Source organism: Macaca mulatta, chromosome 12 (genome assembly GCF_049350105.2).
Source record: "Macaca mulatta isolate MMU2019108-1 chromosome 12, T2T-MMU8v2.0, whole genome shotgun sequence".
NCBI classification, from domain to species: Eukaryota; Metazoa; Chordata; class Mammalia; order Primates; family Cercopithecidae; genus Macaca; species Macaca mulatta.
Genome location: NC_133417.1, coordinates 137,659,825 through 137,672,957, shown reverse-complemented (window position 1 = coordinate 137,672,957; position 13,133 = coordinate 137,659,825). Strand labels below are relative to the sequence as shown.

The window sequence follows — 13,133 nt, the reverse complement described above, 5'->3', positions numbered from 1 at the left end:
GATGGTTGGAAAGAGAAAGTGTGGCTACAGCTCTGCTGTTCCTGCACCACCCTTGGGAGAGCCTCGTGGTGTCTATCCACCATGGGGAGGAACAGAGGACTTTGCAGGCCAGTTCTGAGTCAGACAGTCACCCTCAAGGTCAGATGCTGTCTCCCCATGGCAAGTCAGGAAATGATTCAAGCCCTGACCCATCACATCAGGGGCTGGCATCAGTAGCAAGAGTGTCTTGCTGTGTCATTGAGCTCAGCACACTCCAATTCCAGCCTCCACATACTTGGGATGACCTCCTGCCCCTTCTTTGAGGGACTATCTGGGTGCTGGGTCCAGTCGCGGGCTGGGGAGTACAGGTCGGGGTGGTGCCCTTGGTGGCCCATATGAATGTCTTTCTGGACACCCCACTGGCTTCATCTGGCCCCCAGCATCCTGCACAACTACCTTGTGTGGGGCGTGGTGGTGGTCCTGAGTGAGCACCTGTTCGTGTCATTCCATGAGGCATTGCACAAGCTGGCACGGGAGATAGAGGGCAGTAACAAGCCACAGGAACTGGCCCGGGTCAGCCTGAGCCAGGCCAACCACCACTTTGGCATGGCGCTTCATGCCCTCTTTGTACATGAACACTTCTCAGCCCGCCTCAGCCAAGGTGGGCTGCTCTGGTTTAGGGTGGGGAGGCTGGTGCTGAACTGAGGGTGGAGCCCTCCCGAGGCCATGGTCCTAGCGTGGGGAGCCCCACACATCCCACTGCAAGCAGGGGTACCAGGCCCTGCTTAGGCCTCAGCCCATTCTGAGGCTCCAGGATGCTCCTCCGCAGGACTCCTCCTCCTGGTCTGTCAGTAGCAGGTGGCCTTCCCCGCCAGGCCCCTGCCCACCTTCTCAGCCGTGCTCAGGAGTCATCTCCTTAGGGATGCCCATGGTGGTTGCTGCAGCTGTTGCCTCTTCTAGCCTGTGAGCTTATTGTTGGAGGGGAAGGGTCTAGACTCCCACCTCCAACGTGTCCTCTTGGCACCTAGCACCGAGCTCTGGGCTTAGCAAGTGGTGCTTAAAGACTCCTTCGTGCCAGGAATGATGGACCAGAGTGAAAGGCTGCTGGGTTGACCCTTGTTCCCTGACCCCTGACCCTGCAGGTGTGGCAGCTGGTGGAAGACATCAAGTACCTCCAGGGCCAGTGCCTGGAGGAGCTGGACTGCATGGAGACCAGAACAGCTGCTGGGGCCGTGGCGAGGGGCCCCCAGTGCCACCGGTTGGTCCCATGAACATTGACTGAGCACCTCCTGTGTGCCGGTGAAAGAGAATAAAAGGGACAAAGAGGCCTTCGTGGAGTTGACCAGGCCTGCCTCCCCCACCATGAAGCCCACTCCCAGGCTGGCCTAGTACTCCTTTCCTTGGTGGGCGGGGGTGGGCAGGGACGCTGTGTCCTGAGGCCCCATGCCACCTTCACCTGCCCTCTGGCCTGCAGCTTCAGTACATGGTGGCGATGGTCGGCTACTCAGACTTCCTGCTCAAACTGGGTCTGTGGACAAGGAGTATGAGATGGGACTGTGTCCCTGCCTGCCCAGCCTGACCACAGCCCCTCTGCTAATGGCACCTGGGAGGGCCTGCATGGCCAGGTTGTGGCGCTGTCTGCAGCCTTGCCCTGGTCTGTGGCTGAGTGCTGCCCGTGCCCTGCATAGTTTAAGGTCCACGAGAAGACCTACTACAAGAACATCTTGAATAGCATCCGCTTCAACATCCAGCTTTCAGTCAAGAAGATTGGGCAGGAGGTGGACAAGTCCACATGGGTGCCTGGCCCAGAGCTGGGGGGTCAGAGGAGGGTCATGAGGTAGTAGCCGGGAGGGTGGTGGCCTAGCTCAGAGGTGGCACAGAAAGTATATTGTCAGGAGATGGGTGTGGCTGGGCTGCCAAGAATGTCCTGCAGTCCAGGCTCTGTGACCTTCCTACAGAGGTGGCTGTTCCCCCCACAGTGCTCATTGCCTTCTATCTACCCAACAAGAACCAGATGGGTACAGGGTGTGTCTCTACACCTATTGTGTCCAAATGTGGGCAGGTCTCCCACTGACTACACCCTCCCTGTAGTGTAACCACAGAATGTCCTGCAGTCCAGGCTCTATGACCTGACTTCAGTGACCAAGACATAACATACCCGCATGCCTGGTGGCATCCCGGGTGGCAAGCTTCTATAAAGAGGAACTTCAGCTGCTTCTTGGTGTTGGGGTCCAGTGTATGCCCTGGTAGCAAAGGAGGAAGCTCTGGTCGGATGGAGTCAGTAGGCCCTGGGGCCCCCTTAGTTCAGAGGGTACAATTGCAAGTCCCACATAGTAAATCCCACACACTGTAGACATCTGGGGACCCCTTGGGAGGAGGGCAAAGGCCAGTTACACAGATGCTAACCCAGTGGGGAGGCCTATTCCTAGAACCAGTGGGACCAGGGTATCATCAGATGCAATGTCAGCACCCAGGCCAGAAGGGCACTGCTGGGATCCCCCTTGAGTCCTCCCGAGAGGCTGCAGGGAGCATCCTCCTCTTCCCCGATCATGAGGCTTCCTGTGCCCATCATTGGAACTGTGCAGGGGCTCACAGGCACTCAACGGGCAGGCGGCCTCGGATCTGGTGGAGACTGAACTTGTGGTGCCATCTGGGGTCTGAATCTTGCAGGGAGTGAGACGTCCCTGCTCACAAGGAGTTGCTCAGGCCTGCCTAGGCTGCAAGCACCTCAAGACTAACCTGGACCTTGGGGTTTGGTTAAAGGGACATCAGGCTGTCCTGAGTGCTTACTGTTTGCTGGGCTCACCACATGCCTCAGCACAGCCCTGGGCAGTGAGCGCCCCAAGAGCTCATGTTTCATATCGAGCTGCATGCTGGTGCCTTCACCGTTCATGCAGGCACCCACCCCGTGTGGTTCCTGGGTGTCCCGGAGTAAGGGACTCAGGCCCTCAGGCCCGTACTGACACAGTACGCCCTCCAGATGGCAAGCTTTCAGCAAATTGCGGAGTATTAGAGTATTAGAGTTTTAGAGTTTTTGAATATTAGAGTTTAGTGTGTCTGCTTAAGTGGACTGACGGATTATATGATCTAGTTTTAACCGACCTCATCCTCCAAAAGGGCCAAGAGGCTCACACAAGATTCCTATAAAGAATCTGCAACTAACACCAGAAATCCAGAGCAGATGAACCACAGCCGAAGGGAGAGCGGAGAATTCCTTATTACTCCTGGCAGAGCGCATGTCACCAGGGGTACAGACCTGACCAGACGTTAGCTCCTAATAATAAAATATCAGCAAACATAAAGTATTAAGAAAAAATCAGCAAACAAAACTCTGAATTTCCTGCACTCTGTGATTACTGCTGAAGTTTGCCCTGGGCCTTTGTTCCTGGAGGTATTACTAATTACTTGTGAGCAGTGTGAAATCCTCATGGTTGGCAAGGTGTCTAAAACTAAGCTTTTTTTTTTTTTTTGAGATGGAGTGTCGCTCTGTCGCCCAGGCTTGAGTGCAGTGGCAAGATCTTAGCTCACTGCAACCTCCGCCTCCTGGGTTCAAGTGATTCTCCCTCCTCAGCCTCCCAAGTAGCTGGGACTACAGGCATGCACAACCGTGCCCGGCTAACTTTTGTATTTTTTAGTAGAGACAAGGTTTTACCATGTTGGCCAGGCTGGTCTTGAACTCCTGACCTCAGGTGATCCGCCCACCTCTGCCTCCCAAAGTGCTGGTTTTACAGGCGTGAGCCACTGTGCCCGGCCAAACGAAGCTTTCAGAACCGAAGAAAGAGTGTAATTTTTTCCCATCAATGTTTAAATTTAAGTGCAGTTCAATCCAGTACTTCTTGATATTTCCATACGCAATGACTAATATTTGGAAAGCTCTTTTAAAGTTTCTTGCATGATAGCGTGAGAAACACCTACCACCAGGGAGAAACTTAATTCTTTCTGTTGCAGGAAAAATGGCAGAAACAATGAGCAGTAAATGATCTGTTAACAAACCGAAAGGCATTTCTTTGTCAGCAAACACCGTCGGAAGATATAGAGAAAACACTGCCGAAGATTGGAAGAAACTCGCGTTAGAGCCAAGTACCCAGTGTGGGCGGTTTGCTTTGCAGTGGGCTGAAGGCACAGATGTTCCCAACATGGCTCAGCTGAAGGTATTTGCCAGGTGTTGTTCCAATAAGGAAATAAACAAACCGCTTTTTCTGTCGGTGTGTGTGAGCCACTAAAGAGAAGATATAGCAGACAAGATGTATTGCCAACAGTAAATGCCTTTTTAAATAAAAACAGTGTTGGCTGGGTGCGGTGGCTCAAGCCTGTAATCACAGCACTTTGGGAGGCCGAGACAGGCGGATCACGAGGTCAGGAGATCGAGACCATCCTGGCTAACACGGTGAAACCCCATCTCTACAAAAAGATACCAAAAAAAAAAAAAAACAAAAAAAAAACCTAGCTGGGCGACGTTGCAGGCATCTGTAGTCCCAGCTACTCAGGAGGCTGAGGCAGGAGAATGGCGTAAACCCGGGAGGCGGAGCTTGCAGTGAGCTGAGATCCGGCCACTGCACTCCAGCCTGGGCGACAGAGCGAGACTCCGTCTCAAAATAAATAAATAATAAATAAAATAAAATTAAAAAATAAAATAAAAACAACATTATGAGGAAATGGTGGAAATGCAACCACAGATGGAACAGCTACTCAGAAAGCGTTTTTTCAGAAAAAGCATTCTGGATACGAATCAGCATGCAGAAGTAGGTTCACCCTTACCCCTCACTCATTGGCTCACACCCAGTCTAATCAGCACAGGAAAGAAGAAGCCTGGAGCCTACATGGGATGTTGCAGAAGGTGGTTAATTTTGTAAAGCTTAGATTGCCGCATAATAGAAACTTAAACTTAAACATAAGTAAAAACTTTAAGATACTTGGTAAGGGGAGTGGGTGCAACCATGGAAACTTTCTGGCCACATAGAATGAGTTGCAAAATGACAAAGTACCGAACCCACTTGTCCTGAGTTCTCCCTCTCTTCCTAACTCTCCCTCCCTCCTTCTTACAATCCAGTTTGCTGACTTTGAACTGAAAAGCTCTCCATTTTAGGCGTACCGTGAAAAGATGGAAAATATAAATATACTTCCTGTGTGTCCTTCAGGTAAAGATGTCATTTCAATGACAAAAAGAGAAGGTAATTATCTTTCCGTGAAAACTCATGCTAAGGAAAGGGCATATTTTTGAATAGAAGTTTGAAAATATTTTCATGACACTTGATTTTGTGGTCAATAATGTAGCTGACTGATAAGCCCTTATACCTACACATGAAAAACAAAAACAAAAAACAAAAACCTAGAGAACAGAATAATCTAATTCCAGAACAATCTATTTTTAAACTTGTCTAGTTTTAAATAATAGAAGTCCTTGGGTGTGAGCACTCATGTAAAATATAATCATGCAGCACCTCTGCATTGGTTAGAAAGAGGAACTAACTGACAACTGGGAAGACAGAAATATACTAGCTGGATTTTACCAGAAACCTTTGCATATTTGATGGATGGAATTTAACAAGGAGTATGATAATTTAGTAAGGCCAGCTAATGGAGTCCATCTTCTGTTCACTTCCCATATTTTTGTGACAGCCACTGAAACCCAGAATTGAAAAAACTGTCCTGAAACCCAGGTTCTCAAATACATGTTTTGTTTTGAGACAGGGTCTTGGTCTGTCGCCCAGGCTGGAGTGCAGTGGCGAAATCTCAGCTCATTGCAGCCTCGACTACCCTGGGCTCAGGTGACCTCCCACCTCAGCCTCCCAAGTAGCCAGGACGACAGGCACGTACCACCTGGCCTGGCTAATTTTTTAAAAAATTTGGGGCTGGGCATGGTGGTCATGCCTGTAATCCCAGCACTTTCTGAGGCCAAGGTAGGTGGATCACGTAAAGTCAGGAATTCCAGACCAGCCTGGCCACCATGGTGAAACCCCATCTCTACTAAAAATTCAAAAATTAGTCTGTCTTGGTGGCAGTCGCCTGTAATCCCAGCTACATTGGAGGCTGGGGCAGGAGATTCACTTGAATCCAAGAGGTGGAGTTTGCACTGAGCCTACATCCTGCCACTGCACTTCAGCCTGGGAGACAGAGGGAGACTCTGCCTCAAAACTAAACAAAAATGTGTAGAGGTGAGGTCTCACCATTTTGCCCAGGATGGTCTGGGACTCCTGAACTCAAGCAATCCTAACCTCTTTTCCTCCCAAAGTGCTGGGATTGCAGGCATTGAACCACCACGCCTGGCAAATAGATGTCTTACAATGTTAATTCAATTTTCATAAACGAAGTATTCAATCATTCTAGTATTTCTAGTGAGCACAAAGTCCTTTTTTTTTTTTTTTCCTTGAGACTGGGTCTTGCTCTGTCACCCAGGCTGGAGTGTAGTGACATGATCACACCTCACTGCAGCCTCCACTCTCCCAGGGCCCAACAGTCCTCCCACCTCAGCCTCCTGAGTAGCTGGGACCACAGACACGGGCAACAAGTTTGGCTAATTTTTGTACTTTTTGTAAAGACAGAATTTCACCATGTTGACAAAGTGCTTCTTGTACCATTGTAAATGTACAAATAAATTTGTAATAGTGTAAAGTTCGCTGGAAAATGTGGTTGATTTCACCTTTATTTAATTCTTTTCAATGTTCTCTTGGGGCAAGTGTGATACTCACTAAGTATGGCTATATTGGGATGGGTGCTGCAGAATGCTTTCGGAGGGAGGTCAGAAACACCTGGAGTCAGCTCCTTCCCCAGCTCTCAACTCTACCTTCTACCCTCTACCACCCCCACCCTCTACCCAAAAGACCAGACCCTCCTCCTAGCAGCAGCCAGAATGCTCATTTCCCAGCCAGGGCAGGTCACAGCCCTCCTCAAAGACCTCCAACCACACCCCTCTACCAAGACTTCACAGTCCCCCATGTCCCCCACCCTCCTGACCCCTCAGGCTTTCCCCCATCTACCCATCCTCTGATCCAGCCCCTGGCCTCCCAGACAGCCTGCTGGCGCTGCCCCAGGGCCTTTGCACTGCTGTGCCGCCTTGCTCAAGCCCCTCTCTGTTCAGGTCTCCTGCTCAATCGTCTGCTCCTCAGCAGCCCCTCCCGGCCTGCATTACCCACCCCTCCAGCCACTGTGCCCACAGGCACTCACGATTTTTCTCCTAGGAAGCAGTACTGGCATTACACTGTCTAACACTTCCTTATATTATTGCTTTGTGTTTCCTAGAAGAATGGAGGCCTGGGGAAGGGAGGTAATAGTCTTCCTTATTGAGAAATCCATGCCCAGTGCCCAGATGGCCTGGGAGGGGCCATGGACTCTGGGCTGCTATCCTGCACCCAGGTGCTCCTGGGAACTCAGTTGGGTGCTGGAATGGACCTTGGAGGGCTTCGAGCATCTGAGTGGCTGTGACTTGGGGCAAGCCTCTCTGCACCCTAGGAGGGGTGCAGGGGTGTAGCATTAGCCCAGTGGAGGGACAGCAGAGGACTGTGTCAAAGCCCCCCTGGGGATCCCCACCACAGCAGCCTCCTTGGCCTGCAGGGTGGGTTGCAGGGTGACAGGAAGCCACGCTTCTCCAGGCATCCTGATGCACCCAATCCTTGTGTCCCTCAGGTGCTGCCATGACAGAAGCTAAGAAAGGCGCAGGGGGCCCTAGGTCTGGGTGCCTCATGTCCCAGGGAGAGAGCCTGCCTGATCCACCTCAGGATATGGGCTGGGGCTGGGTGGTCTAAGCCTTCTCTTTTCCTGAAATGCAGGCAGCTGCCAGGCACAAATCCCCAGTCCCTGGAGTTGGGGCCAAAATTTGAAGAGCAAGATACAGCAAAGGGCATGGTGTCAACGGCTCAGTCCCCAGGGTGCACTGGGAGGGGAAGGTTCCATGGCAGGACATCTGTGTGGTGACTCCGGGGGTGACAGCTCCAGATGGAGGCTGGGCAGGACGACTGGAGGTGAGGAGCAGGAGAACACCAGGATGGCGAAGTAGGAGCCCTAGGGACAGAGCACTCAGGGAGCAGTGGCCGTCCCCAGCAGCAAGGTCCCGGCCAGCAGAGGAAGCAACGCGGGGACCACGGACCGCTCCGGGTGTGCGGCGTCGGTGGTGCCGGCGGGGGGCGCCAGGTCGCACGCCGTGTAGGGCTCCAGGCAGGCGGCAAAGGCCATGATGTGCGCTACGAAGCTCTGCTCCTGCACGCCATGAACCAGGTGCGCCTGCGGGCCGCGCGCGAACACCGCCACGTCTTCGCCTGCGTGTGTCTCTTCGTCCAGGGGCACCGCTGCCTGCTGCCGGTACTCAGGGCTCCCTGGTAGGAGGATTCAGTTCCGGTAGGAAGGTTCAGTTCCAGGCAGACAGAAGGTGACCCCTTCCCGCCAGTCCCCCATCCTTGGCACCCTGGTCCCCCTCAGGGGGCGACCCCGCAGCACTCACCGCTCTGGCTCTCGGTAACATCCGGCCGGGCGCCATCCTTGAGCACATAGCCTGGACCGTTGCCATATAGGAGGGCCGTGTAGGCCTTCCTGTCCTGGGCCTTGCCGGGTGCCAGCCCTGCAGAGAGAGGGGTCCCTGTGGTTGAGCTGAACACAGCTGTGGAGTGCCTCCCACGTGCTAGGAACCGCCACTTTTTGCCTGGTCAGGGGCTTAGTCCTCAGGAGACCCTACAGGGCTGGTGCCAGCATTACTCCCATTTGACAGAGGGGGAGACTGAGGCTCAGATTTCACCCACGTAATTGATGCAGCAGCACCTGCCACTCTCCCCGGGCTTACGGAAGATAGAGCTCCCTCGCAGGGGGTAGGCACCAAAGGAGAAGACGTGGGAGTGGTCAGCGGTGACGAGGGTCAGCGTGTCCTCCTCGCTGGTGAGCTGGCCCGCCCTCTCAATGGCGTCGTCGAACATGACCGCCTCAGTCAGTGCCTGGTAGGCCCTGCTTTCGTGATGACCATGGTCGATGCGACCGCCTGCAGGAAGGCCAGAGAGGGTGGTGCTGAACCTGCCCTGCTCCAAACCCCAACCCCCACTCCCCAGGGGCCACCACGCACCCTCCACAAAGAGGAAGAAGCCGCGGGGGTTCCTGCTTAGCAGGCGCAGGGCAGCCTCTGTCATCTCCATCAGGGAGGGGTCCAGTGTGGGGTCTCGGTGGATCTCGTATTTCATGTCTCCAGGCTCAAAGAGACCTGTGGGACAAGGGGTCCCATGGTGACTGGCAGGCTGGGGGTGGAAGGGTGCTGGCAGACGTGTACACAGGTTCAGAAGGTGCCATCTGAGGCTGTCTGAGGGATGCCAGGGCAGGAAGGGGGTCATTACCCATGAGGTGGGTCACGGATGGGTCCAGGGAAGCCTGCATGAGCTCAGTGCGGTTCCACACTTACCGGGCACCCTGCAGGGAGGGAGAGAGCCAGGCCTCAGCCCACAGCCCTGAGCCCCACACCTCTGCCCTTCCCCTGCTGTGCCTCCTGCACCCGCCAGCCCCCATCACCTGGTGCTTCGCCAGCCATTCCTGCACCAGGTTCTTCCCATCCATCCTGGTCCCATCCTGGCTGTAGTCATGAGGGTACTCAGGGTCTGGGGTCCCCATGGGAAACATGTACTTTTGGCCTCCACCCAGGATCACCTGGGAACAGAGGATCAGGCACGTGGGTTTGGGGCCTGGCTGGCCCTGTGCCACTTCCTCCTGCACAGCCCCTGGCTCCCTTCCCCAAGGCTATGGGAGTGGCCCGGCCTGGGCTGCACCTTCTATGCCCCCAACCCCACCTCCAGACCCTGCTGGCCCAGATCAGGCTGTTGGTTGCCTGGGTCTGAGCTGATGCCCCCTGCTACTCTCTGCCCAGCCCCAACCCTTAGCCTTGGGGTCACACGTCAATGTCCATGTTGGAGATGAGCTGTGTGGCGATGTCCTTGCAGCCCTCCCGGCGGGCCGAGGCAGGCACGTTGGTGTCCGAGTACCAGTTGCGGTTCACCGTGTGGGCGTAGGTTCTGGCTGGTGAGGCGTGCTGCACCCGTGTGGTGGCCACTACTCCCACTGACTTCCTTAAGGGTGACAGAGGTCTGTGACCTGGCCCTGATCCCGCAGTGGGCCCCAGCTCACCTGCTTTCTTGGCCCGATTCATCACGGAGACCACCTCGTTGCCGTGTGTCGTGTTGCACTGGTTATAGCGGGCAGCTGCACTCAAGCCAATGGTCTGGAAGTTGCCCTTGACCCCGCACAGGTAGGCCGTGGCTGTGGCTGCACTGTCTGGCACATGCTTGTCTACACTGTATGTCTGGGGACAGAGACACTGAGCTCTTCTCTGGGGCAGACACACAGACCCTGATCTCTGTCCTCTGGGATTCCAACTGCCTCCAGCTCCTTACTGGAGGCCCAGCTGTTTAGGGTCCCTCCGTCCTACGACACTCCATAGCCAGGATACCCTTCTCTGCTTGAAGACTCTAAGGTGGCCCAGCCCTTACCTTGGACAGAGCCACATATGGGAAGTGGTCCATGGCCAGGGGGGTCTCAGGCCCCAGTTTGCCCTTCTTCTGCCTCTTTAGGATCCTGGCAGCTGTCACCGTAGACACCCCCATCCCTGAAGGAGCAGAAGTGTGTGAAGCTTGGGCCCCAGGGCTGTCCTAGAACCACCGATAGTCTGGGCACCGCGGCTGTGAGGGCTGCGGCGCTGGACAGGCCTTGCTCACTCACCATCACCCAGGAAGATGATGAGGTTCTTGGCGGCTGTCTGTGCAGGCTGCAGCTTTTTGGCGGCACCCAGGGCCTCGGCTGCTTGGTAGTTCCAGAAGTCCGGGTTCTCCTCCTCAACTGGCAGGGGAGAGCAAAGATCAGGTCAGCCTGGGCTGGGGGGTGCCCTGTGTGTAGGGGCAGCTAGGGGAGCCTCATTACCTGGGATGACACCCAGGGAGAGCTGTAGCCTCAGAGCCAACAGCAGCAGCACCCAGGGCCCCCGCATGTCTGGAGGGCAGCAGGAGAGTGGCAAGGTGGGAATCGGGGGTATGGAGCATGAGCTGCACTGCAGGCTCCCTGGGTTTAAATCAAGGAGAACTGTGTCCTGGCCCCTCCCCTTGTTGCCAGCTTGACCCCGCCCAGCCTCTTGACTGGCTGAAGGGAGTGGAAGGGTGTGGCTGGGCTCAGCTGGGGCTGGGGTCCTAAGAAAGGCAGCTCGGGGTGGGACCATGTGTCCCCCAGGGAAGGGTGGGGTTTTGGGTACGGTGTGGGGTGCATCCTGCAGCCAGGAGCCCCTCCCCCTGCTCACTGTGTCTTATGTGGAACAAGACACCCTGTCACTCGTTCATTTACCCATTTTTTTTTCTGTATTTCCTGGGAGCTGGAGCCAGGCTCTGTTCTGGTGTCGAGAGGAGAAGAGGCTGGAAGCACACAGCCCGGGCCAGGGACTAGGTTCAGCCTTCTGATTCCAGGAGCCTGTGCCCTGTGGGAAAGGGGCACGTGGGGGATTTGCTGCCCTGGCACCCCCTTGTTCCATCATCTGGCCTTGGCCTGGACAGCGGGGGCTGGCAGGAATCCGGGCCCAGAGCTCTAGGGCTGTGGGCGGCTATGGGGCCAGTGGTGACAACACTGAGTGGGGCCGGGCCAGTCTTGCCCACTGCTCACGTGTTGTGTGTGATTGTGTATGTGTTTGTGCAGGTGCATCTTCACTAATGTTTGGACGATGCAGATGGGGAAAGTCCAGTGCCCTCGGCCAGCCAGGCCTGGGCTGGGTCTTCCAGAGCAGCTTGTGCACTTGAATTTGACATCTGTTCCCTTGCACAGGTAGAAGGTGCCTGGGCCGACTCTGTTTTCCATGGGCCCTGAGCACGCCCAGAACTGTAGCCTCTCACATGAGGATCAGATGTTTTGATAGCCTCAGGCTGAGTTAAAAAGTATTTCTCCAGTTCAAATATCCTGTCGTCATTTTTTTTTCTGTTTTATTATTATTATTATTATTATTATTTTGAGACAGGGCCTGGCTCTGTCACCTAGGTTGGGGTGCAGTGGTGCAATCACACCACACCTCCAGGCTCAAGCAATCCTCCCACATCAACCTCCCATTATCTTCTATTACGTGCAGCTAATTTTTAAAAAAATGTATAGAGGCAGGATCTCCCTATGTTACCCATGCTGGTCTTGAACTCCTGGGCTCAAGCGATCCTTCAACACTGCTAGGGTTCCAGACTTGAGCCACCAATCTGGGCCCACATTTGGGAGAAATGGATTTGGAGAGGAACCAGAGTGCTCAAGGGTATGTGACATGTGCCACAATCGTGGGCAAAACAGACCTCTGCCCTTGTGGAGGGCACAATCTAGTTGAAGAGGAATGTTTTTAGAGATGTACAAAGTGCTGGCCGTCAAATTGTGGGGAGTTGCTGGAACAGGACAAGGGGCCTAGGAAGGCCTTTCCTAGAAAGTGTGGTTTGAGCTCAGAATTAGGGATAACTAGGAGTTAGGCTGATAAAGGAAGGGAAGTGGTGATTGCAGGAAATCATCTGTTCTTGTCCGAGATTACCCTGTGTTAGGGCAATCCCTTTTCTGGGATCACCCAAGGTGGGATAGTGGGTGGAGGAGACGTGTGAACTGTCAGGACTAGTAGATTCTGAATCCTGTCTCTGCCATGTCCTGCTGTGTGGCCTTGGGCAATGTACTTGTCTCTCTGCTGCTTCTGATAGAAAAGGAGGGTGGTGAGGGAGATTCAAGTTGAAGACAAAGTTAATCATGTTTTCAAGTGTTGGCTTTGTCTGCTGTATGGAGATTGCATTAGAGCGGGGATGTTAAGGAAGAGGGAGGGATTTGGGTTCTTGGTGAGAATCACAGTGGCTGGGGCCAGGATTTGGTGCTGTGGGTAGGGAAGAATAGAAAGTAATGCTTTTTTTTTTTTTTTTTTGAGACAGAGTCTTGGTCTGTTACCCTGGCTGGACTGCAATGTTGTGCTCTCGGATCACAGCAACCTCCACTTCCCTGGTTCAAGCAATTCTCCTGCCTGAGCCTCCTGAGTAGCTGGGATTACAGGCATGAGCCACTACGCCTGGTTAACTTTTGTATTTTTAGTAGAGATGGGGTTTCACCATCATGGCCAGGCTGGTCTCGAACTCCTAGTCTCAAGTGATCTGCCTGCCTTGGCCACTCAAAGTGCTGGGATTATAGGTGTGATTAGAAGTGAAAATTAA

General features: G+C 54.0%; 1 protein-coding gene and 1 long non-coding RNA gene across 2 annotated transcripts; one reads left to right on the top strand and one right to left on the bottom strand.

The window, feature by feature from the left end:
• The first annotated feature begins 1,057 nt into the window (after window positions 1–1,057).
• Window positions 1,058–4,274, top strand: LOC144333523 (uncharacterized). The gene is made up of 2 exons (XR_013402232.1): window positions 1,058–1,237; window positions 3,928–4,274. It is a non-coding gene; the product is annotated as an uncharacterized LOC144333523 (long non-coding RNA).
• Window positions 4,275–6,604: 2,330 nt separating this feature from the next.
• LOC100425860 (alkaline phosphatase, placental type) lies at window positions 6,605–9,359 on the bottom strand. The gene is made up of 5 exons (XM_077957898.1): window positions 9,288–9,359; window positions 9,023–9,157; window positions 8,750–8,941; window positions 8,414–8,530; window positions 6,605–8,288 (listed from the first exon to the last, which is right to left on the bottom strand). Exons 1-5 carry the CDS (start codon window positions 9,325–9,327, stop codon window positions 7,993–7,995), a joined length of 780 nt encoding a protein of 259 aa, XP_077814024.1. The 5' UTR covers window positions 9,328–9,359; the 3' UTR covers window positions 6,605–7,992.
• Between the last annotated feature and the right edge of the window lie 3,774 nt (window positions 9,360–13,133).

Excerpts from the sequence above, each read along its gene's own strand:
- LOC100425860 (XM_077957898.1), bottom strand. The coding sequence starts at position 9,327 with ATGCAGGCTTCCCTGGACCCATCCGTGACCCACCTCATGG. Across the intron at positions 8,942-9,022 it reads CTTCTTCCTCTTTGTGGAGG|GCGGTCGCATCGACCATGGT; the intron begins GTGCGTGGTGGC and ends GCCTTCCTGCAG. Across the intron at positions 8,289-8,413 it reads TGTTACCGAGAGCCAGAGCG|GGAGCCCTGAGTACCGGCAG; the intron begins GTGAGTGCTGCG and ends TCCTCCTACCAG.